The 24,898-nt window shown below is 40.7% G+C and overlaps 2 protein-coding genes across 2 annotated transcripts in view; both read left to right on the top strand.

Moving 5' to 3' along the window:
* The window catches only part of CABLES2 (Cdk5 and Abl enzyme substrate 2), a 28,794-nt gene extending 8,528 nt beyond the window's left edge, over positions 1-20,266 (top strand). The window contains exons 2-10 of the mRNA XM_062589195.1: positions 7,592-7,663; positions 7,841-7,933; positions 9,252-9,329; positions 10,990-11,098; positions 11,702-11,867; positions 12,620-12,723; positions 13,119-13,225; positions 16,354-16,558; positions 17,015-20,266. Of these exons, the coding sequence (XP_062445179.1) occupies positions 7,592-7,663; positions 7,841-7,933; positions 9,252-9,329; positions 10,990-11,098; positions 11,702-11,867; positions 12,620-12,723; positions 13,119-13,225; positions 16,354-16,558; positions 17,015-17,155 (1,075 nt within the window). The 3' untranslated portion in view covers positions 17,156-20,266. The remainder of the gene's footprint in view (positions 1-7,591; positions 7,664-7,840; positions 7,934-9,251; positions 9,330-10,989; positions 11,099-11,701; positions 11,868-12,619; positions 12,724-13,118; positions 13,226-16,353; positions 16,559-17,014) is intronic.
* Positions 20,267-20,609: 343 nt separating this feature from the next.
* On the top strand, positions 20,610-24,369 carry RPS21 (ribosomal protein S21). Its single transcript, XM_062589275.1, has 6 exons — positions 20,610-20,688; positions 20,900-20,988; positions 21,804-21,867; positions 23,400-23,471; positions 24,072-24,127; positions 24,309-24,369. Exons 2-6 carry the CDS (start codon positions 20,939-20,941, stop codon positions 24,316-24,318), a joined length of 252 nt encoding a protein of 83 aa, XP_062445259.1. The 5' UTR covers positions 20,610-20,688; positions 20,900-20,938; the 3' UTR covers positions 24,319-24,369.
* Positions 24,370-24,898: the final 529 nt, after the last annotated feature.

Genomic DNA, 24,898 nt, shown 5'->3' with positions numbered 1-24,898 from the left:
GTCCTCAGCACTTGATGGCATAGGTTCTTCACTGAAGCGATTTGTTGCACTGAACACTTGATTATGACAAACTTTTGAATGGGATTCAGTATGAATATGGTTTCTGACTTTCTGGGGCCTTAATTGCCAAAAAATTGCAGCTTCTGGAGAGCTGTACTTGATGTGCTTTTGAGGAGCAGGAAGCTCATTAATTTAAACATGGAGGGTGGTGAGGCATGGGACATTGGTATTAAAAATAGGGATTCTCCTTAAAAATAGGGATTCTCCTTAAATGAAAGCCTGAAGACAGTAAATGTCTCCCAGTCTGCCTAAATAACAGCAGCTAAGAAAAATTAAACTTTTTAAATCTCCAGTGCTAGTATTCTTGCTCGGTCTGATTGAAGCACAATTTGTATCTGCAGGCTTCCTTGGCTTACGTGCAAGGAAGGATAATTATACAGCTTAATTCTTTAAAGTTCACCTTGATAAAACAAACTTGTCAAGTATATCTTCCTACTGTAAACAAATAGGGGTCTGATTTCATGTGCAGATTTCCTTTTGTGGTTGTTCCTAACCTGGTGCTTCCACAAACCAATACATGTTTTTTGCCCTTGCTATATTAATAACTCAGTCTCTTGACAACTGTGATTATACTGAGGCATGTTTAAAAAAAAAAAACTTATAAAGGGACATCCATATTAAAATAAACCTCTTGCAAGTAAGAAATGGGAAACCAAATTGTATTGGCCCCCAATTTTGCACCGTAATTAAAAATCCTTGACCTCATCCATTTTTTCCACCTATTAGCAGTCTGTATTGCTAAAGAGCAACAGAGACTATAAGCCTTGCTGCTAATTTTAGCCGAGTGCCTGGGGGTGTGCATGCATGCGTGTGCATGCATCGTGGCGTCCTTCTCTCCAGCGGAAGAGCGATGGATGTGACTCCATCTGAAATAAATCAGTAGTGCCTATACATTTGACTGGAGGAGATCTCAAGTCATGTTACTGTCTGATTTTTGTAGCATCTTTGAACACTTGTCTCACTGGGCCTGATTTCCTGCTCTCTGCTCCTGCAGGGATTTGGGGACAGGAGTCCAGCGGCGAACATGCTATGCCAGCGGCAAACCTGAAAGCAGTCTTCTCCACAAAAGCAAACTCCTGTGATCTAAGTAAATTACATTCCACTGCTTTGTGGTGTTATGGTACGAAAGGAGCCCAGATATTTTGGAGCAAAAATATAGGTTGGGTGCAAGCTATTGTCATCTTTCTGTGATCCTCTGGTTTGTCTTCTACTTTTCCTTTCTCTGTCTATAGAGCTCCCTGTAGAAGTTATGTGTAACTAGCAATAATCCTAGGATAGTTGTTGATTCAATTTATGTAGTGAATTGTTGTATCAGGTTTCATGTAGCTGCTAGTGTGCATAAACCTCTGCTAATATCCAGTATTCTCCAGTAGCTTCCCCGTGACCATTTTCCAAAGCCTGCACTCAGCAGTAATCATATCCCTCATTGTTTATCCCTCATGGTAGAGAAAAGCTGAATGATTGATTTAAAATTCAGAAATGGAAATCTGTTTCCAGCCAGCAAATTATGAACAGCACCTGATCTCTTGATGGTGTCATTCAGTGTAGCTAATGATGAGGTCATTAAACTTCCTCATAAATACAGTGCAGGAGGAAGCCTGGGTGATATGAGCAACTTGGTACCTAAGCAGGTGTTGCAGTCCTTTCTCTGATGGGCTGCAATGACCCCAGTAGCTTACCCAGCTTGAAGAGAGTGCTGAGGCTGGTAATGAGTTCTCCAGGCTCATCGCGCGTCTCTTCCATACTTCTATGCCCTGAAGCATCACTGGCAACATCTTCATTACTTTTAATGGGATTCTGTAAAGGTTAACAGAAAGCTACTGCGTTTGAAGTGAAATATGTCCAGAGCTGCAATAATGGTGTGAAACAAGAACACAGAGTTTCTCCTCTGCTGTTGTACACTGCCATGGAACTAATCATGATAAAAAGTTGTGACAGAAGACAAAGCCCAGATGCATATGGCTGAGTGATATACTTGTAGGTGAAAATAACTGAGTGCTGACTGCATTGACCCTTTGGCTGTCTGGTTGGCTCAGACTGCAAACCTGCTCGCATGAGAAAGGTGGGGGGTAATTTGGATGGGAGTGAAATCCTATTAAGATTTTTAGAAACTTCTGACTTAATCCCTTCCTAAGAAGGGAAGAAACCTTTTGAAGTCAGTTCACTTGCTTTGACAGAAATACAGAAACCAGAGGGGCTAAACAAAGAAATTTCAAGAAGGTGAAATAGTAGCTACACTTACTGGCTTAAGTGAGATCATCAACCACTACAATTCTAAGACGAGACTACGCATTTTTACCTCCAGTGGAAATAATGGATGGATATTAAGGCTGGAAAGCCTCTGGAGGAAATAGATTGATATGAAAATACATTTTGAGAGGCTGGGGAAATATTAGTTAAAATGAGATTCATGAGGACTACTGCTTTCAACTGTTACACAGAAAAGACTTGGAAGTGGAGCCTTGCATACAGCAGCAGGTTCTGTGGTTGTAGAACAGGTGGCCAGAAGGTGCAGAGGACTGACACTGTCACTCAGCGGGGGATATGGCCCAAGAAGAGCCGGAGAAGAGACTTGCCGGAGAAGAGGCCTTAAGTGATGTCTGATAGTACAGGAAGGATTAGCGTCTCTTTTGCATTTGCTTAGAGATGACCGGTCTTCAGCAAATACTATGACCTGGCTAATTACAGCAAGTTCCTCCAGCTTTACCCTTGTCCTTTGGGGTACCTGTAGATCAGCCTGTTGTGAGGGAGGCAAAATACTCCTGGAAGGGCATTTGAAAGGTCACTGCTTGTTCTTTAATCTGCTGTGACTTAAACAGCTTTTTCCTTTCAGTTTGCAAGTCGGGACATTTGAGGATTACTGGTGCTATACATAGGTTGCTCTTAGCTGTATCCTGTTCGGTTGGGACACTTTAGAGCTATGTAAACCTCTGGGCCAGGAAGCCTGTGTGCTGCTTGGCCATGGTTGTTTGCCCTGTGCCATGTATTTCTCTGTCTGCACTTAGTAGGGTGCTGTCAGAACTGGAAGGAGACAGAGCTCTGAAGCTAGGAGTACTGGCAGTTGGGGCTCTTTGCTGGGAATTCTATCCAAAAGGATGAATATATGGGTTGGCTACTGCTCCGCTGAGGGAGAGGTGAAAATAGAATTTTGAATTTAAGGGGTTCTTTATGTTCATGTTTAGCTCATCCCATGTCAAGCAGCTGTGTTGGATTGTGTGTGTCTATGTGGTGATAAGAAGCAGAGGCTTAATCCAGAATTCCTCTGCTTGATAGCCTCTTATCTCTGGGCACATGTTGCCTGGGATTGTCTTCTGGTGGGTCCCCTAGAAGTGCTGGTTGTATAAATGTGATGAATTATTATGTTATAAATGTGTGTACTCTTTTTAATGTGGTGGTTCTGGGAATGTCCTGTTCTACTGGCTCCTAAAATAAGAGGGTAAGTCTCAAAAGTGATCTCTTGACCAAAAAAATCCAAACACACAAGCAAAGACCCTCTGCAGCTTATCAGGAAATAGCTGTGCTCAAGTGGTTGCTTGCTTACAGCCATGAACTTCAGGTGATATTGGCCAGTGGATGTGTCTGAGCTATCTTCAGGATACAATTGAAGTTATAACCTGAACTCATTGCAACTTTAATATTGGGTACTTTAACTGTCAATTGCCAAGTAGTGTGTCAATAAAAGTGTTTGTAAGGTAACTTACAGGACGTGTATAGATTTTTGGTATTATGTTTTGGTATTTAGGTGACATTTGGCAACAAATGCACTTTAGAAACTAATTATAATCCTTTGAATTCCAGTGGATCAGACCACTGGAATTCAATCAGACCACAGGCAAGGAATGTTATCCTAGATGAATCTGCTTAGCTCAGGGTATGTGACTCAACGTTTTTCTTTTTTTTTTTTTTTTTTTTTTTTCATCGGGCAGAAGCCAGCAGCTGCTAAAGTGATCCTGTGTTCCCTGTTGTTGAAGTGTGAATTGACTGTATGAAAAAAGCTCTAAATCTATAGCAAACTGTTTGCAAAATAAGCTCAGAGGCTTTGGAAAGCATTAGTTTGCAATACACTCCAAAAAGGCACCGCCTAATAAAGAAGTTCTGCTGACTAATGCAATTGAGACCAACAGCTTTTCACGGCGACAGAAAGGTGTCGCTGTAAAATGTTTACTCGAGCAAATATGCTATTTAGGTACCAGCTCTTAACTGGATTTGAGACCTCTGTGTGTATCTTATCTAGAGATTTGAGGAGCACGTCCTGCCCAACACCTTGAATTTCTCCAAGGTGACAACTTCATTTAAGGACAAAAAAATACTGGCTATAAACATAGCTAAAAACGACACTTCCTGTTGTCACCGTGGGGATGAGTCATTGTGGTTTGAAGCGAATGGGCAGGCTCTTCCTTTCCTTGCAGCAGCTTTTTACTTAGGTATGCACTTACAGAACAACAGGTTGTTCTTGTAGAAGGTGTCCAGAACAAATAGCGTTCCCGACCGTCTCCACCAGGATGGCAGCTGTGGCTCTCTGAATCAGGCCAGCTGGTTACACTGGCACCCTCTTCCAGAACCGCATGCTCTTCTTATACCCATCCCTCTTGTTGCTGGCTTTAGCTTTGTTTTTCCTTTGCTCACCCACACATGGTTTCTTTGAGTCTGCATCCAGCCAGGACTTCCCCACTGAGGGAGGAAGACTAGGGAAGGATCGATAACTGTGTTCAGGCGAGTAGCTGTGAGACTGGGCTCCGTATTTCGTGAAATTGTTTCTTTCATTGCAGGTCAGATGCCTAATTAGAGTTGAAAACCACATGGATTTGAAATTGTTGAACTTTCTCATTCCATTCTTGCTAAAAAAGAACAAAAAAAATATTTGAAGACTGAAGTGTTGGTGAAGGGCGTTGAAGGCAATCTATTAGGCGTGCCACGAATGTTCTTTATTGGCTCCTTCGATAGCTGCTGGTTTGTAGGAGGCAATCGCTAGCAGTAATACAAGTGTTAGTTCACGGGAAGGGCTTACCTCTCCTGTGTTTACAGAAAGGCACGCTAATTTTTCAGCCTCCTACTTGTTTGAGTTGTAGGCGTTTCGGGGTTTTAGTTTTTTTGTTCCCCACCACCATTAAGAATGTCCGAGCAGTACTGTTGAGAAACTGAAAGCAACAGCAGATTTATTTCAAGGGAAAAATAAAGCTTTATATGGGTGTGTAAGTTGATACAAATTCTCTTTTAAAAGGACGCTAAGAAAATTATGAGCCAACTTTGGGAAGAAAAACATTCATTTGTTTAGTTTGGGATTTGTTCTCGGTACGTGCTTGAAGATACAGGGGAAATGGTAATCTACATTCTTTTGAATGTATGGTGAAGAATTAATTTAGTTTTAGCAGTACTTTGAGATTGAAGTGCCTTTTTGGAAAACCTCTTGATAAATGTTGACCTGTACAACTCCAGGAATAACATTAGAAACCTCACTGCAGAAGTTTCCCGATGGATCAGCATTTTTAAATAATAGTTAAATCAGTGTATAAGGAAAAATACCAGAGCATCACCTTTTCTGAAGTGGTAGTTTTTCCTGCTTCTTAAGCTCGAAAGGAGCTGGTATAGCTTTAAACAAAGGAGCAAATACCCCTGTTGCAAATAATCTGCTTGTCATGGAAATTTGTATTTGCTTAGAACGTTCTGTGTATTGGTGACTCTGCATGGTAGTTATGATGTGCAAAGTGTAACTGCCACGTCTCACTGGCACAGCTTCTGGCAGGCATCTCTGGCAGTAACTGCTGAGTAATTCAGAAGAGGAAATAACTTGCAAGAAGGAGGAAAAGAGGAGCAAACACCTGCTTTGTCGCTCGAGCAAGTGTGTACGTGCATTCCTCAGCACTAGGCTTAAGACAAAACAGCCAGTTTTTGTTCATGCCCAGTACTCTAGTGTATGTCCTTCTGCAGCAACAAAATAGTGTACTTGTATTTCTTATCCAGCTCAAGCTGATGAGGCTGAACACACAGTAACTAGGATTAGCAGACTGTTAAACTATTTCGAAATCTTGACATGCTGGACTTCACCACCAGACTTAATCCCAAATAGCTTTTTTTATATTTAACTTGATTCAACTGAAGCTATAAATGCTTTTCCTGAGTAAGACTCTTCCATAACTGTTAATTAGTAATAAATTTCATTTATCCTGAGCTCTTATTTCCCTACACCCACACAAGGTAGTGTGCTTATAGTCTAGTGTTGGATGTTAACTTCCACACCGGAGAACCTGGCCTCGTGTACAAGTGCTCCCAAAGCCGCTCTGTGAGACCCCGGAGCATCCCCAAGGGCAGTGTGCAGCCACGTAGCCTGGGCAAGTGAGTGCTGCAAGGGTCTATGACTGCTGCCTCTTGCATCACAGATTTGTAACTTACAATGAATAGCAGCAATTTCTTTCTCAAAGTATTTATTGTTTTTCTAGGGATGCAATATGTGGAGCTTAAAGATTTTTTTGTCCCCAGAAGTGGCTCTTCTTAAGCCTTTAAACCAGAGAGGCCTGCAACTTTGTCTAGTAAGCTTCTCTTAAATTGACTTCCACAGCAGCATAGTCAATCTGTTGAGTTACTATGTAAACTTTTAAGAAAAATTTGGACTTCAGTGCATGTAACTTGTGCTAAAAATATAGCATAATATATGCTTAAACAATGCAGAAAATATAGAATATAAGCTCAGTATTTTGTTGGTGGCAGTTGAGTCTGAATGCGTTGTTCCTATGCAGACTGCAGCCGTAGGATTTTGCAATTAATTTGTAAATATCAACCAACAAAGAATGAACTGACTTTGGCGATGTTAATATATTTTACTTCAACAAGGCCCATTTTTCTGCCTAAATGTAATGCCCCATTACTGTTACAGTAACTCACATAATTCCTTCTGTTCTTCTCTTTGCATCTTCCATTCTGGGATTTCAGATGGACAGTGAATACTCCTTGCTTCCTCTACTAGCCCCCTCTATTGTTTTACTGAGAGATCTGTCAATTTTACTGAGTTAATATCATAGACTTTTAGACTATTGACTCCCAGCGCTGGAAAATAGTGTCCTGCATGAAGGAAAAATACAAATATAGACGTTTCATTATCATACAGCTATATCTGTATATATCATTAGACTGATTTAAAAATTATTTATTCCCTTGCCTTAGTGTGGGGGGCTTTTTCTAATATTTCTTGTAAGATTTTGAACAAGTATTTGGAAGCTTTTTAGGTGTATAACTTGTAGGCAAGTGTTCCTATGTGGTGAAGATAGTGAATGCTCTTGTAATTAAATTGGTATAAATACATCATTCAAAGGAAGTAAATGGCTATAAAGGTCCTGGAACTGGGGGGGGGTGGGGAAAGTTCTTGGCCTTTTAGAGATCTGAAACTCTTTAGTTAAGCGCTGTTCCAGGAAAAAAAAGAAAAGAAAAGAAAAATACTGCGTTTTGTCAGTATGAACTCATAGATCTGTTGCAGTTCCTAAGTTCAGAGGCCATGAACTAATATTGTTCACTCTTCGTGGTGTTGTACATTTTACAGAAGGCGTTTTATCTCCCAGCGCTGCTCTCTAGACTTTTTAGAAGACATAGTGGAATATGCCAGTGTACGAAGGTACTTTTTTCAAAAGCAGCATTAATCTCAACTCGTTGCATGCAGTCCTCTGTTCCCTCCACCCTCTTCCACGCCAATATCTGAGGTCCTGCATGCTCTTGCTGCCATCTGATCATAAAATTGGCATGACTTTTTTTGGAGCTCTTAAGTGTGGGCATTTTTTTTTAATAATTGCAGAACCAAGCACATTTCTGGGTCTCCAAGACACAAAAGTTTGAAGAAGATGCACTTCATCAAGAACATGAGGCAGTATGACACGAAGAACAGCAGGTAACTTCTGGAGACCAGCTGTGCCCCTTTTACTCATGTGAAATAGGATACTCTTAAAAATAGACTTCAGGAGCATAGTGTGGTTAGCCTTTTCATATCGGTGGTAATAGTATGTGATATCCATGTGGTCTTGTTAGTTTTATATATATGTGTGTCATAGGCATTACATGTCCATATTTGTTATAGCTTCAGTAATAGTCTGGTGGTCTATTTTGCTATCCTACCTTGAAGAAGGAGGAAGGAGGTTCAAGGCAGACATGACTATCCCAGCCACTTCCTCGTTTCTGGCATAGAGAAAGATCAGAGCTGAGGAAGACGTGTGGAGAATGGCTTGGTTTATCTTAATTCTTTCACTTTTAATTATTGGGTAGCAGAAAAAGAAGGGGCTGTGTCCCTATTAGTATTTATAGGACTGTGAGATTTTTGAGTGATGCCATCGTCCAAGTAAGTATAAAATAAAAACCTTGTGAGATCATCTCTCTCAACACTGTCAGCTCCAGTATAGTAAAGAAGGAGATGAAATGAGTGAACTTTTGAGAACTGTTTCATTGCAAAAGAATACCTGGAGAATGAGAATTTCTGTCTGGAATGTAGAAAACTGGTGTTATTCACAAATAGCACAGGCTATTTAAGAGGGCATGTGTTGCAAGGGAATCAGATGCATGACAGATAGTCTTTCTTTAGGGCTTGCTTAAGTAAACTGCTGGTCACACATTTGAAACTGGTAAGATGAAGCCACCGCTGCAAAATCGCCATGGAAGTGGGACAGCAACTAGGGAAATGTAACTTATTTTGTAAGAGCAGGTAAACTGTTTTTAATAGCTAGAACCAAATATGAGTGAGAGGAAAGCGCAGTCAACAGTTCCGGGGGGGAGGGGAGTACATTATCTCCTGATCTCCAAGGATGGCAGACCTGAGCACTGGGTAACAGGCCAGCAAGACAGAAAATAACTTGGAGATTCTTGTATAGCAAGAGTCTACAGTAGTTGACTCTCACTCCTAAATCAGCTTTTTCATATATATCTGTAAATAAAAATATCTAAAGACTGGAACATCCTATGAGAAGTCCCCATGGTAAGGCCAGTTACTGAACACTGGGATTTGATATAGAGCGTGGCTCTAAGGATCTACAGGGTCAGAATGAATCTTCTGGTTTTGTGTCACTTCCTCAAAGCATAAAATTGGCAGTGTTACCTATGTAATCTACAGGGCAGATTAAGACAGATCTGGTGTTTATGTTCCATAAAAACCTCCTTTGTTGCTGCCTGTAACTTCTGAATCTTAATTCTTACCCTGATATTTTTCTGTCTATCTACAGGATAGTATTAATCTGTGCTAAACGAACACTGTGTGTGGCTTTTTCTATCCTACCTTACGGGGAAAGTTTAAGGATCAGGTGAGTCATTTTTAACTGCTTTGTGAAATTTGATGAATATTGTTTGCAAAAGAGCTTCTTAAATGAGTACGGTTGTTGTTGTAGCTATCTTGTTCTGAATCAAGTGAGCATATATCTGACTTAAATATATGGACTGCTGTCAGAGCAGTAAAATCCGACATTGCCCCATAGTCAGTGTTCATTCTAACTTTGAGAGAATACTGGAAAAGGGTAGGCTTCTCTTCAGATGTTATTTACACGCTCAAGTCTCTCCTACCCTGTGGAATTCTTATTACCAGCTGGGAATATGTAACGCGATTTGCTGCAGTATCAAGAATATTCACATACTCCTGAAGTGGTCAAAAAGTAATTCTCTGTAGTGCAACAAGTAATTGTGTTCACACAATAGCATAGCAGAATGAGGAAAAGCTGTATCTTAAACGTGTTTCTGTTGACACGATGGCCTACGTATCCAGATCCTGCCACTTCAGAACTGTATCTCTGCCACCTTAATCACTAACTATACTGATGCTGACAGAGTTTGCAGGATAACCTGGACTCAAATACTATTCTGATAAATCAGAACATCAAGGAAGGATGCTACCTTCCTTACTGAAAACTTCTCAAGGGTTTATAGTGAAGCTATATCTAAATAAGCTTAAGATGCTCTTTTAGCTTTCAGCTCTTCTAAGCCATGAGTGTCATTGTGTTTGCATTTTAAGAGAAACTGAAACAATGTAGCCTGATTAATACTGCATTTAATTTATTTGAACTCCATTTTTGTGCAGAACTGTAAATAAAATTACTCATGAGAAATAACATGCTAGCTAGATTTTCCGGTAGCTTTTCTTAGTCCCTTTTGGACGCTCATGATGATTCTCTGAAGGTCTGTGATATACAAGTATGCTATAAAAATATTCATTTTACTTTAATCCACTTCTTTTAAAACAATTGTATTGTCATCTCTGTCCTGTACATAACATATGGAAGAAGGAAACGGATATTTAGTGGTGGGAATTGCATTGTATTCAAACATGCTTGCTATAAAAATAGTCAGTGGGGAAATATTCTTTCATTTCATGGGAAAGCAGCAAGGTCACTGGAGTTACTTCAGAGCAGTTTTGAGCACTGTGTCATTCTGCTTGTGCGTAAGCTGGCCATGCAGTTCTTCAACTGAAAGCTGCTTTTTTGCATTGGAATTTAGGTGACAATGCTGCATGCTGTCATCACTGAAGCAGAGTTCTGCTAGCAATCCTAATTCTTAGTGTGAGCTTGTGTGCACAGTGGTTGGAAAATTGCAATTGAAAGGCAAGTTTCTAATCCTGGAAAACTAGCAATATTAGTCATGCTTGATGTTAAGTGTTTGAGCGTTAGAGCGTAAAAAATGGAATAATTCTGTGCAGAAAGACTGTATATAAAAACCTGAGTTTACTGTTAGTAACTATATTGGTACAGATATGAGTTAAAATGAGATGAAATCTGATTATTCAGTCAATGGAGAATCTCTACGTTTTGAATAGATTATTCAAAAATTAATGCTTGCTTGGAAATGGGATCAAGGAGATGCCCTGTTCCCAGATAGTGGAACTGACCTTGTGGTGTTGGCTGTAGACAATGTTTATCATAGAGGAAGTTGAGCTTGTGCAGCATTTTCCACTAGTGTGCTCTTATCTGCCTTTAGTGATCTGAAAATGGAAGGACAGAAACAGCGACATCCTTCTGGGGGGGTTTCAGTCTCCACTGAGATGGTGCTTGGACTGGAAGGAGTAGAGCTGGGAGCTGATGGCAAGGTAAGGAAATGCTTTGTCTCTCTTAATCTGTCATGCTGATGACTAAACTACTGATGGGAGCCAGGGATGATGGGCAGGTAAGTTAGCCTCTTGGCATCCATAAAATGAAAGCTTTAACTTTCAGAGCTGTTTTTTGTTTAGATCCTTAAAGTTTTAAGTGTTGGAAATGAGTTGTGATGATGCTTCTCTTCAAGAAGCTGTCAGAGTCCCCTATCACTTCTGCCTCTGTTTCTGGAGAATTTATTTGATTCTTGGATCTCGGGCAACTTGTAAATCATGATTTGATAGAAATTTGGAAAAAAATGTATTTGATTAAATTTATTTATTGCCAGAATGTTGCTGATGTGGTTCTCCCCTTTTCCTTCTCCCATCTCCTGAATCCTCTACAGTTCTCCCATGCTGAAATGATGCAAGAAAGGCTTTATTGTATCCAAATTCTTCCCCCTTTCTTCATGCTCACGGTTCAAGGTTTGCGATAAACAAAGGAGTCTCCAACTCCAAAAAAAACTCCAGATTTGCTTCTGTTTAGGAAAGTCCTAGATGTCTGGTAATAAGCATTTCAATAAAGTTCCTTTTATAACTACTAGTTTTCTTTTATTTAAGGTTGTGTCCTATGCAAAATTCTTGTATCCAACCAATGCCCTAGTTGTCCGCAAAACTGACAGCCATAGTGTTATTCCTCCATGTCGGGCTAGTGCTTCACGGAATCTTCCTGGATCAAGGTATAAACCTGTGACAGCAAAAACAATACCAGCAGGAACTGAGATAGGTAAGGTCAATTGCCAGCTTTGTTACCACGTGCATACAGAGCATGAAATTAATATGTTTGATAGAAACAGTGCAATTGGTGAAATGCATTTTTAGGAGGGATTTGTTGCAATTGGAGAGGGACTGTTTCTAGCGCATCCTAGCAAAGAAAGCTTGTTAATAAAGTGAAAAGGATGAGTCTTAGGAGACTTGCAAGCATTCGTTACATTCCTCTGTATATCTGGCCTAGTTATATTTACACAATTCAAGTACAACCTTTTCCCTGTAAACCTGAGGTTTTATATTTTTCAACAAGAAGCATCTGATTGACAGGTTGTCCTCCTTGCCTTCCAGCACCTTAACAGCGCATTAACCAAAGAGTTTATGACAGCAATCTGCTATCTTTTGTAAAAATGTACATCTAACAAATATGTTTGAAAGATTTGAGTATATGCAAATGAATTCAATGTTGTGCTGCTGTTTTCATAGTTCGTATTTGGCAAATATGAACTATTAGATTGCACTAAGTCTAAAATGGTATTTCAGGCATCTGTTAGAGAGAGCTTTGTTTGTTTATTTGTTTTTGTTAATAATCCGAATACCTGACTGGCGCATTTATTGAATGAGGACAGGTGGCAGTAGCTGCAGTGTCTGCAGACCCCAGAGTGCAGGCAAACTCTTAACATTTGCTGTTTGAAAACTCTTAAAAAGAGGAAACAATTTCTGAAGCTGCGTCTCTTGTGATCCAGTGTTGTGCTTTCTTCATTCCTTCAGGAAATGAAACAGGGGAAGCAGCAGAGTATGATCCAGATCTTCTGGATGATCCTCAGTGGCCCTGTGGGAAACACAAGCGTGTTCTCATCTTTGCCTCATACATGGTAAGTGACTGGCATACCTGAACAGTGCCTGAAGACCTTCTTATAAAGAGCTACCCTGAGGGAGAGAAGAAAAGCAAGTTGTGGCTTTTTTGAGAACTAATTAGGAAAAATATTGGCAGTTGGTTTTGCACACTGAGCCTTGTCAAGAAGAAATCTGTCCCTTATGTCCATGTTCCTGTCTTTTATTTATAACCATTTGCTTACTAGCTTATTAAGACTTCTAAGATTGTGGCAGAGACTCAGCCTTGACTATTAGTTAGCAGGACTTTACAGAATTTTGAAATCTTGAATAAAGAACTTGATTTTGCCTTTGCCTTAAAGTGTCCTTGAAAGGCTTGCTTGGCTGTCAGTACTGCTAACAGGAGCAATGACAAATTTTGCCTCCTGCATTTCAGACAACAGTCATAGAATATGTGAAACCCTCAGACCTTAAAAAAGATATGAATGAAACCTTCAGAGAGAAGTTTCCTCACATCAAGTTGACACTGAGCAAAATTAGGAGGTAAGAAACAAGAAGTGAGTAATGAGGAAATCAAACACTGTACAAACCTGCTTTTATCTTCCACTTGCATTAAGCAACTACTAAATCTATTAATAGTATATATGATTACACACTAATCTCTGTTGCCAGTTGAGCAAACTATAGGATGACAACCTGGTACTGGAATTATTTGGATTCTGTGAAAGGGTAGCAGTCTCTTCATAGTTCAGCCTAAAAGGGTTTCATTTCAACAACTTGTTTCATCAGCTAATACTAATAACTAATTAACAGTGGATCAGCATTAGGTCTTGAAACAAATACTTGTAACCTGATTGTTTGGCTACAGTGCAGTACCACTCTTAACAGGATTGTTTCTGAACCATACAACTGTTTTTCCTTTTCAATTACAAGACTAGCTGATGACCATGGACTCTGACAGAATTCTAGTATAAAGAATAATTTTAGCTCTGAGGAGTCAAAGTAAAGAAAGGCGTTTCACACAGGTAGGACTTGTCTTCTAGAAATGCTTCTCGCTATTCATTAGAGATGCACTGTTGCATCTAAAGAGAGCTGTAATCTTGATGGTAGTACACTAGCCTTAATGCAGTTAGGGCCTCTTGATATAGCCAGCTAAAAGCATGATTCTACTGAGTCATTAGAGCTGTGTGTAACTCACCTCTGAGGGGAAGGTTTCATAGAATCAGTAAGGTTGGAAGGGACCTCTGGAGATCATCTAGTCCAACCTCCCTGCTCAGCAGGATCACCTAGAGCATCTTAGACAGGGTTGCATCCAGGCAGGCCTTGAATATCTCCAGAGAAAGAGACTCCACAACCTCTCTGGGCAACCTGGTCCAGTGCTCCGTCACTCTCACAGGGAAGAAATTCCCCCTCACGTTCAGACACAACTTCCTGTGCTTCAGTTTCTGCCCATTGCCTCTTGTCCTGTCGCACAGGACAACTGAAAAGAGTTTGGCCCCGTCCCCTTGACACCCTCCCTTCAGGTACTTGTACACATTGATAAGATCCCCGCTCAGTCTTCTCTTCCCCAGGCTAAAGAGGCCCAGCTCTCGCAGCCGTTCCTCATAGGGCGGATGCTCCAGCCCTCTGATCATCTTTGTAGCCCTACACTGGGCTCTCTCCAGTAGCTCCGTGCCTCTCTTGTACTGGGGAGCCCAGAACTGGATGCAGTACTCAAGATGAGGCCTCACCAGGGCTGAGTAGAGGGGCAGGATCACCTCCCTCAACCCGCTGGCAACACGCTTCCTGATGTGCCCAAGGATACCATTGGCCTTCCTGGCCACAAGGGCACATTGCTGGCTCATGGTCAGCTTGTCATCCAGCAGCACTCCCAGGTCCTTCTCTGCAGAGCTGCTCTCCAGCAGGTCAGCCCCCAGCTTGTACTGGTGCCTAGGGTTATTTCTCCCTAGGTGCAGGACTCTGCACTTGCCCTTGTTGAACCTCAGGAGGTTCCTCTCCACGCAGCTCTCCAGCCTGTCCAGGTCTCTCTGAATGGCAGCACAGCCCTGAGGTGTATCAGCCACTCCTCCCAGCTTGGTATCATCAGCAAACTTGCTGAGGAGGCACTCATCCAGGTCACTGATGAGTAAGTTGAACAGGATGGGACCCAATACTGAGCCCTGGGGGACTCCACTAGCCACAGGCCTCCAACTAGACTCTGATGACGACCCTCTGAGCTCTGCCTTTCAGCCAGTTCTCAATCCACCTCACTGTCCACTCGTCTAACACACACTTCCTGAGCTTATCTAGGAGGATGTTATGGGAGACAGTGTCAAAAGCCTTGCTGAAGTCAAGGTACGCAATGTCCACTGCCCTCCTCTCATCTACCCAGCCAGTCATACCATCATAGAAGGCTATCGAAATGGTTAAGCAGGATTTCCCCTTGGTGAATCCATGCTGGCTACTCCTGATCACCTTCTTTTCCTCCATATATCTGGAGATGACATCCAGAATGAGCTGTTCCATCACCTTTCCAGGGATGGAGGTGAGGCTGACTGGCCTATAGTTGCCTGGGTCCTCCTTCTTGCCCTTTTTGAAGACTGGAGTGACATTGGCTTTCTTCCAGTCTTCAGGCACCTCTCCAGTTCTCCAGGATCTTTCAAAGATGATGGAGAGTGGCCTGGCAGCAACATTCACCAGCTCCCTCAGTACCCGTGGCTGCATCCCATCTGGGCCCATGGATATGTGGATGTCTAGCCGCCCAGAAGGTCTCTAATCCTATCCTCCTCAACCAAAGGAAAGTCTTCCCTTCTCCAGGCTTTCTCCCTCATGTCCAGGCTACAGGATTTGGGAGGGCTGCCCTTAGCGGTGAAGACTGAAGCAAAGAAGGCATTCAGTAATTCTGCCTCTTGTATCCCTTGTCACCAGGGCCCCCGCCCCATTCAGTAGCAGGCCCACATTCTCCCTAGTCTTCCTCTTGCTGCTGATGTATTTGAAGAAGCCCTTCCTGTTGTACTTAACATCCCTTGCAAGACTCAATTCCAACTGGGGTTTGCTCAGTTGGAGTTAACATTTTCTGCCAGACTATCCTGCACATCTCTTTGTAGCTGTTTTGTGAAGTGTAGGCTCACAGAGAGACCTCTGCAGGTGTAGCGGGAATGGCAGTGATAGAGATAGCATCTGTCCCCTGCCAGCTTGCCTTTATGCTGAAATGAAGGGAAGCGTGTAAGCTAGTCTGTCTGCCCACTCAGTCCTGGTTCTTTTGGGGCGTTTAGTAAATGGGTGGATCACAGTAGTAAATGCTGTGGATCACACCAAGTACTGTGATCCATACAGCTTTCAAGGGGTGTTGCATGGGCCAAGGTGATTCAGTCTTACGATATGAATTGCAAACAAGTTTGGGAGCTCATAGGGAATTGTACAGCAATAGCCTGTGTGTCAGTGAAGCAGCTAATCCACTAATGTCTGTGGGCAGAGAGGAGTGTTCTTCCACAGTAGATGATGTCAGCCAGGTTGAATCAAATTGTGCATCAGATCCAGCTTGCTGCCACCTGAGCTACTGCAGTCTAAGATGATACTCATCACAGTTTTCCAAACAGAAGTCTTCCTGTATGCTCCCTGAGTTCCCATGTACAGTGTTTCTAGTGCATTTCATAAAAACCGTTGTATTTGACAGTTTTTTCTATCTCCAGCTTAAAAAGAGAGATGCGGAGTCTGAGTGAAGAGTGCAATTTGGAGCCAGTTACTGTGTCCATGGCTTATGTTTACTTTGAGAAGCTTGTTCTCCAAGGCAAACTCAACAAACAGAACCGCAAACTGTGTGCTGGTGCTTGTGTTCTGCTTGCAGCTAAGATCAGCAGTGACCTCAGGAAACATGAAGTCAAACACCTTATAGATGTAAGTACTATCAGATTTGTTTTAGCTGTTGCCAAAGTCTTACCTTTATTTCATAGAACAAAACAAAGATTAAAGCCAAGATTTTCAGTGTAGCATGCTTCACTTAAGATCGGTGCTCTCAAAGTCTCATTGGAACCCTTATTTGATGCTTTATTATTATTATTATTATTGAAAGGTACCTGGCTGATACAGCCCCATGTCATGATCCTGCAGTGAGCTTATTTTTTATTTATATATGTTAGTGTGAGAAACAGTAACTGCTGTGTGAGTGTCACAGCTGAGTTAATAAGCTGGTTGACTTGTTTGGTTCCAAGCAACATTTTTGATTCCATAGGTGCAGTCCTGGCCACATAGCACTTACTCCTATTTTATGCTGACTTAATCCGACAGTGTATTGGTATCTTGTGGATAACTGATTCTGTTTCTCCCTCTCTCTTCTTTTTTGTACTATCATAGAAACTAGAAGAGAGATTCAGATTCAACAGAAGAGATCTCATTGGTTTTGAATTCACCGTGCTCGTAGCTTTGGAACTGGCTCTCTATCTTCCTGAAAACCAAGTTTTACCTCATTATAGACGGCTCACACAACAATCTTAACCAAAGCTACATTCCAGTTGATAGCCAGTGGCTCTGGGATTAGCATCACTGAACACTGCTGCTGAACTTTCCCCTGGCCTTTCTATACCACAGTGTGCATCCTGTCATGGCTACAACTAGTTTTGAAGTCTGCAGCGTTTTTTAAACTGTCGAAGTGTGCATTATGGATATGTATGCTGACTCTAAGAGATGGTACAGAAAGAGTTGTTGAACTTTATTTTATTTCGGACATTTAAAGCACAAATATTCATCAGTTGGCTGTCATGGCTGCTGCTTATTCCTTATTTATCTCTTCAGTTTTACTAAAACTGTTCTTCCCTATGGGGAATTATATGATGTTGTGGGTTTTTTGTTTTGTTTTGTTTGGGGTTTTTTGTTTGTTTCTTTAAGACCTTTATTTGTTTCCTTGAAACTAAAGGAAGCCTCACTTCCATTCCAGTCCATCATAAAGTTCAGATCTTTCTAAGGATCTTATCACGCTTTGACATTAATGAAATACATACTTTATTTTTTTAAAGATGTGCCTAAAACTGGCTGGTCTGGAACCAGTAATTTTTAAGTTAGTTATGTTGTTTAGTGGGGATTCCTGAATTTGTATAGCCATTTATTCTTTACCTGCATTGGCCTTGCATATAGAGAAGACAATTCCAGTATATCTTCACTAATGATACATAGGGCATCTATACTATATTATAGATCTATAAGTAGCAAGACTGAAATTACTCTATTTCAAATTAGTTAACTATTAATACCTTAAGAATATACATTTTATCATTTTATTTTTAAAAAAAGTTTGAAAATCTACCATGAAATATCACGTGTTGAACTAGGTAGGTATGGTAAAGTCATTGCCATTCTAATTCACTCTTCAATGAAAGATGAGCACTTGACTAAGAGCAACTTGCTGTCAAATATATCACTTATGATTTTGATTTGCTTCAATGTTCTGTAGTCTATAATAAGCACCTTTTTAATATTATTCATATATGATTTGTGTGCTGTAAACACAAATATTTAAATCAGTAGAGTTACCGCTGCCAAACGAAGCCTATGAAACAAAGCATGTTCTGTTAAATTCTGGGTTTTTTTTTTAACTTTATTTTTACTCCATTCTTCCCAGCATTGTATTACTGTGATGGTCTTCATGAAACTGGCATTTGTTGCACATCTGAGCAACCACTTAACAGCTGATGTCCAGCAGTGCTCTAATGCTTATACAGAGGTTAAATAACTTTGACCATTGACTATTCCTTCATCTATTTTTAAAATATCCAGACTGGGGATTAATTTAGATATAAGTGGAACGTCTTGTGATATTGGCTCTTGGATTTATTTTCCTAAGCAATATTATGATACAAGTAACTGTCCATTTGCAAGGAACAAAACTGATGCTTGGCTATTATGGTAAGAAATACGTAATTTAAGTTTGACTCCTGAATGAAATACTAGACCTCGTACTGAGGTAAGGATACCTGCTCTCAAATATGTAAAGTAATGTAAAATCCTGTTCCTTGTATTCAGTGTATGTTGTAGATAAAAACAAAGCTGAAACTGATCTTCAGCTGTGTTTTGCCTGAAGCTAATTTAGCTTCATTAGAATTGCAGCAAACTTTATTGGAGCCTCTTCCTCTGTAAGAAGGGCTCAAAACGTATTTTTCATATAACTACAGAGAGTGTCAAACCTTTTGTAACTCTGTTCAGCTCTGTGTATGTAACTTAAGGTATTCGTGTAAAGTTTAATATACTTGTAACTTCTCTTTAACACAAAAGGACTTTCCAGTCTTCTAAAATCAGATGATAGCTAGCCAGGTAGACAGTAAGCTTGCTAGTTATCTTCCAAAAGGTTTATGAGATGGTTACTAGTTAAGCTTTCTACTGAATGTAACTGTCATTGCATGCAAGAGATACTCAGTATTAAACATCTAGCATACAGGTAAGTCTTGAAATTAGCAAACACTGGTGAACTCAACTATAGTGGTCCACAACTTGCTAAACTAATTGTGGAGGGGAGAGAGGGAAAAATTGAGCATACTAATTGTGGAGGGGAGAGAGGGAAAAATTGAGCATAGAAATTTCTCACATAGTATCTCCAGAAATAGTAGAATATTTCAGTTAGTATGAGTGTAGTCAGAGAACGTAATTCTCCAGGAACTTTTATTCCTGTTTAGTATATAAAGACTTTTCTCTAACAGTTAACTTTCTCACAGACTAGGAAAAAAAAACGATTTCTTTTTGAACTCTTAGAGGTCTCTATTCAGTGGAAGTTTGCCTGGTTACAGTGAGTATTTGGGCTGGAGTTAACAGTTGCAGAATGGAAGCTATGGTTTCACATCAAAAAAATGGCAAGTTTTTCTTCTGAAAAGGGAAAAAAAAAACAGGGTAAATAATATTACATTACAAAATGCTGAATACTGATTTAAAGAGAACTAAACATTTGGTCCGGCACATGCAGAGTTCTTGAGCTCAAAAGCTGTACAGAGTACAGGCCAAAAATGACAACAGAGTGTTCACTGTGCTTACATTTCTGGATTAAATAGAAGACAATTCTCGAGTAACACTGTAGAACATCAGTTTTGGACTGATGCCAGCCAGACACTTAGTCTGCAACCTTTAAATTGGTACCTCTTTTGTCATCTGTGCAGAAAAATCATTCTGCAGAGATGCAGTAACTTAGGTGTGTGTATGTTTTTCCATTTCTTGAGTGTAGCTTACAGCCCTGTTCATTTAAGCCTGTGTGGTAATATGTATCTCTTTACCTAAAAGCTGCCACCATGTGGCAAAGTAGTATTACTACATTATTGATTAATAACCTAAAAAGGGGACCCAAAATAAGGTAGCTGCCAGCTTTACGTTTTCACAGTCGAACTCCTCTTGCTTTGAAGAGAAATGTTGGTTTACATTGAGGGGTGGTTTAACTCTGTGTACCGTGTAAATATGATGCTGCTTTGACTCAGCACGGAGAACTCTCTTGATAAGAGGCTGTACATTTTTCTGTAAACAATACTGTTGTGTCGTAGCCCATTAATTTAAAAGTGTAGCCTGTTACGTATTTTTCACATGAATTAACTTGTGAGATTTAAGATGCTGTGAAATAAAAACTGTTTTGATACACGTTTTGTAAGCAACCTCCCTGTTTGGCATGGTCTTTAAGCCTCCCGGGCTATCCCAGCTCTCCCGCGTTCCCTCCTGCTGCTGAGGAAGCTGGCTGGGTTGGGGTCGCTTAAAGCTCCCTTGAGCGAGGCTGGGGTGTTCGGGGGCTCTGGGTCTGCAGCAGCGTCCTGCTCTCTTGGCAGGGGGAGAAGGGAAAACCCCATCGCTAAGCAACTCGGCGCGCTCAACGCGCGCTCCCGTCAGGGCTGTTCGCGCCGGGCGGGGCGCTCCGCGGCGACCGTTTAACGGCCGCGCAGGGAGGGCGCGCGCGCGCGCGCGGCGGTGGTGAGACCCGCCCCGTGGCTCCGCTGCGCCGGAAGCGCTGCGCCGCCGTTCCGCTTCCGGGGCCGCGCGCCTTCCTTTCCGCCGCGGGCTCGCGCGAGGTAGGCGGCGTGGCGCGGCGCGGCGGCGGCGCTCCGGGGGCCTGGCGGCGGCGGCGGGGCCTGGCGGCCCGCTGGGGGAGTGGGGAGGGGGGGAGCGGCCGGGGGGCGCCCTTTGTCGGGTTTGTGGGCGGCCACGCGGGCGGCGGTGGGGGAGAGGAGGGGAGGCCGCTGCCCGTGGGGACGGCCGCCAGCGCTGCGCTGCTTCCCTCAGGTCTCGCCCGGTGCCTGTGCTCGGCGTGAGACGCGCAAGATGCAGAACGACGCCGGCGAGTTCGTGGACCTCTACGTGCCGCGGAAATGGTGAGCGCTTCCCTGTGGGGGCAGCGGTGCTCCCCCCCCCCCCCCCCCCCCCGTGCTCTTCGGGGACCCCGCGGCGCCGGCACCCTGGTGGTAGCGCGAGCAGAGCCTGAGGTGCCCGGGGGCAGCTCCCGTGTAACAGTCGGCGCCCTCGCTGGAAGAGCAGAGCGCTGTCTTTAACATTCCGTGAAAAATTTACTTCAGTAGTTTTCCTCCTGATTTTCTTTGCGCGCCATTTTATAGTAATTTCTTTGAACGAGATTAGCCACGTCTCTAATTTACTGCCTGTTCGCCACCACTGCACTAGCAGTCATCGATGTCTTGGTGAGCTGCCATGGTCGCTGTAACACAGATTTGTAATTATGTCTTGTGTCTGAATTGCAATAGTTTAGTCTGAAAATTTAATATATATATATATGTGCATTCTCAGGAATTACCTTGATTACTCTAATTTTTGTTTTGCATTTTAGAAAAGCAAAACTTCTTATTTGTCTTATACAGTGCACACAGTGGCATACTCCTTCAAGACACATGGAGTATGCCACTGTGTGCACAGTGTAGGACAAATTAAAGGGATTAGTAGGCAACTTAACCATAACAATAACAATGCTTCCCACTTAACTATAATACTGCTCGCCTTTAGAGGGCCTTAAAACTGCATTTTAACTTTCTGAGCATTGTCTAGAGTGTCTGAAACTTTGCTACTGTCAAAATTTCTTGTGCAGATTTAATTTCTTGTAGATTTTGCTTTAGTATCTGTTCATTGTCACTGTCCATTTCCTTTTGTTTTAAATATACCGTGTTGTTTTATTCCTCAGCTCTGCTAGCAACCGAATAATTGGTGCCAAGGATCATGCTTCTATTCAGATAAATATTTCTGAGGTAAGTTTTAAAATGGCAGTATCTGATGAGAAAGCTGCAACTTCAACTTTGGTAGAAGTTAGGAAATATAAAAGGTTGTGAGGCATCTGCAAATAATTCAGTAGCCCTCATATAAAAGTAAAATTAGAGGGCCTTCAAACATGTAGTTATGTTATTAAGTCACCTCTGGCTATTTTTTAGCCCGTTGGATAATACTCAGTAGAGAGAATTTCATAAATAAATGAACAGTCTGTTCCGGTGCTTAACTGTTAGACTAAATAAAATTTCCTGACTATAAATATTTAAAGTTGGAAATACAGGGATTTCATATCTTGAAGAGAATAAGCAGAATAAGTGCTTGCTTTTGGAAGACTCTTATCTTAGCCTTCACCTGTCTATAAAGAAGTTTAATTCTACAGTCTTTCCTTGTGTTTCCTGTTGGTTGAATTTATATTCTTGCTGGCCTTCTCTGTGTTCTTTTTAGCTTGTATAAACTTTAAGAAAGATACAATTTTCAGAGCAGGAGTCTATTTCTGTTCTGCTTCACTTAATTAGGGTGCCATCCTCTGTGTTTTGCATGCTGTGTTCCTGTTAATACTAACAGATGCTGCTCTTGATAGATGACAAATGAAATTGCTTGCTTTTTTCTGTGCAGCATTATCATTTCATTAACTCAGTGGTTTGGGGTTTATATGCTTAGAACTTTATACATGGAGTGCTGGCTATTTATATTGACTTGGTGTTGTACATTTCTTTCTCTTTCTGTAACATAAAGTATGTATTTTTGTCATAGTTGAGAGGCCACAAGTCTACATTCCTGGTTTTTAATCAGCTGGATCTCTTGGGTTATCTCTCTGACTTAGAGCATTTTAGAAATAATTTTTATGATTTCTTGTAAATACTAAGGCAGATACTTTTCTTGTTAACTGTGTTTCATGCCTTCAGTGATCTCTATTTCTTACTTTCAAAAGATCAAAGATTAGCAGGATTCAAAAACAAAACCATGAAGTATTACAGGGTTCACCACAGGGTTTAATTCCACAATGTATAGTGATTAGTGCTTTTTTTTTCCCCCTTGATAAATTTGTCAGCACCTTAGAAAGCAAACTGATTTGTATCTCTTGTCTTAGGCATTGTGGCATCTGTGTAACAAGACTATCTACCCTAATTTTCCATAATATTTATTTTAATTTTAAAAGACCTTTTTTTTTTTTCTTTTTTAATAAAGGCAGTGAAATACTCAATCTTTATACTGGACTTTTCCATTTCTATAGAACTCAAGTACTTTCTTTTTTTAATTACTGCTTTCTGTTGTGTTCTTGTTGATGCTGCGTTACAGTTGCGCTATGCAATAAACTTTTCACAGTAAGTTCACATTTATTCTGCGGTTCATTTTCTAATTAAAGTACTTGTCTTAAGTTTTTGTAGCTTGCAGAAAAATATATTTGCAAAATTTAACAAGTAACTTTCATCTTCAAATGCTTTGCAAGTGTGATATATTTTGCTAAGAATTCTCTAAGAATCTGTGTGGAGTAACTGGCTTGTAATTACAGGTTGACAAGGTAACAGGCAGAGTCAATGGCCAGTTCAAAACGTATGCCATTTGTGGAGCAATTCGTAGGATGGTAAGTGTTTTCTTGAGCTAGGAAATGTAGTGCTCCCTTTGATACTGATTAGTCATTCTTTGGATGCAGATTTTGCTTGCAGAAGAAGATTAGGCCATGTTTAATCACTGAAAGGGCAGCAGCTTTTCCTGTAGAATGAAGTGAAGGCACATTGGTAGGATAATAAGGACAGGTTGAAAACATGAACAATTTCACTTGTAAAATCAGTTTCTTCAATTGTGTAGTTAGGAGAATTATGTATGTTTCTCTTAAAAAAAAAAAAATTTTTTGAATTTTTGCTGTACAAATGTACCAAGCTACTGATAACTTTGCTTTTTTACTTCATTGTTTGTAATTACTAGAGTTGGTGCCATCATAACTTAAATTAACATTAAGCAAACATGATGTGAAGCTTCCCAGAGTTCATCAAAAGCTTGTTTACTCAGAAATACATCGTGTGAATACAAGTATATATTTTACCAAGCTAAAACTATTTCATTTTCTACAGAATAACAAGATTTAACAGCTTGTTTTAAAAATGCTAATCTGTACATATGTAATGCAATGATTTTTCTCTGTCTTTTTGATGTGACCTTTTCAGAATTATCTTTTTTATTAAAGGGGGAATCGGATGACTCCATTCTGCGTCTGGCAAAAAATGATGGAATTGTTTCCAAGTACGTATGTTTATCTCATCCTTGGTAACATTTGCAAGGATGATTTCCATTCCCAAACCTAAGTTCTAGGATGAAAATGTATACGCTATATTTATAGAATGCTTATATAGGTAGTCAAAAACATTTACTCATGCTGTTGAAGCATACTAGCTTGTAACAGTTTGTTTCATTTCTTTTCTAGGAATTTCTAACTGAAGAAACTGGTATGGAACGTTTGGTGTAAAATAAACAGTTCAAATCTATCTTATGCTGTGTCTTTTATTCTGATCATAACGATTCTGGTTCACTGTCAGCTTTTTTTTCAGATTTAATAATTCTTGCAGTTGTAGCTGGTCTCCTCTTTTGATCCATATTGGCATATTCTGCAATGTAGCAGTCTTAATTTGGCCCACTATTTCACTGGAAATTTGCACAGGATGTGGTCTGTAAGGGGATTGTTTTGGCTATGTTATCAAAATTTACCTTTTTTTCTCTTGACAGTGGCTTACAGCATATACACAGGCTTTAAGAGAATTATTAAAACCATAATTCATGAATGGTCTTTAGAAATAGTTGTTTTCTTGGCGTGCTAGCAGATTGATTGCCATGTGCAAGAGACTGTTAAAGAAGGCTTTACTTTTTGACCTCAGTGTTGAAAAGCAGGGAAATAATTCAATGAGAAATAACTGCATATTTGGCAATATGGCAATATTTTAATAAATAGCTCAGTAGCCCTTTTTATCTAGCCTTAAATGACTAGATACATTTTTTTGCTTGATGATACGTTATTTT

The sequence above is a fragment of the Rhea pennata genome, chromosome 16 (genome assembly GCF_028389875.1).
Source record: "Rhea pennata isolate bPtePen1 chromosome 16, bPtePen1.pri, whole genome shotgun sequence".
Classification (NCBI taxonomy): domain Eukaryota; kingdom Metazoa; phylum Chordata; class Aves; order Rheiformes; family Rheidae; genus Rhea; species Rhea pennata.
The sequence above is the reverse complement of the archived record's forward strand: the minus strand, read 5'-3'. Positions and strand labels throughout refer to the sequence as shown.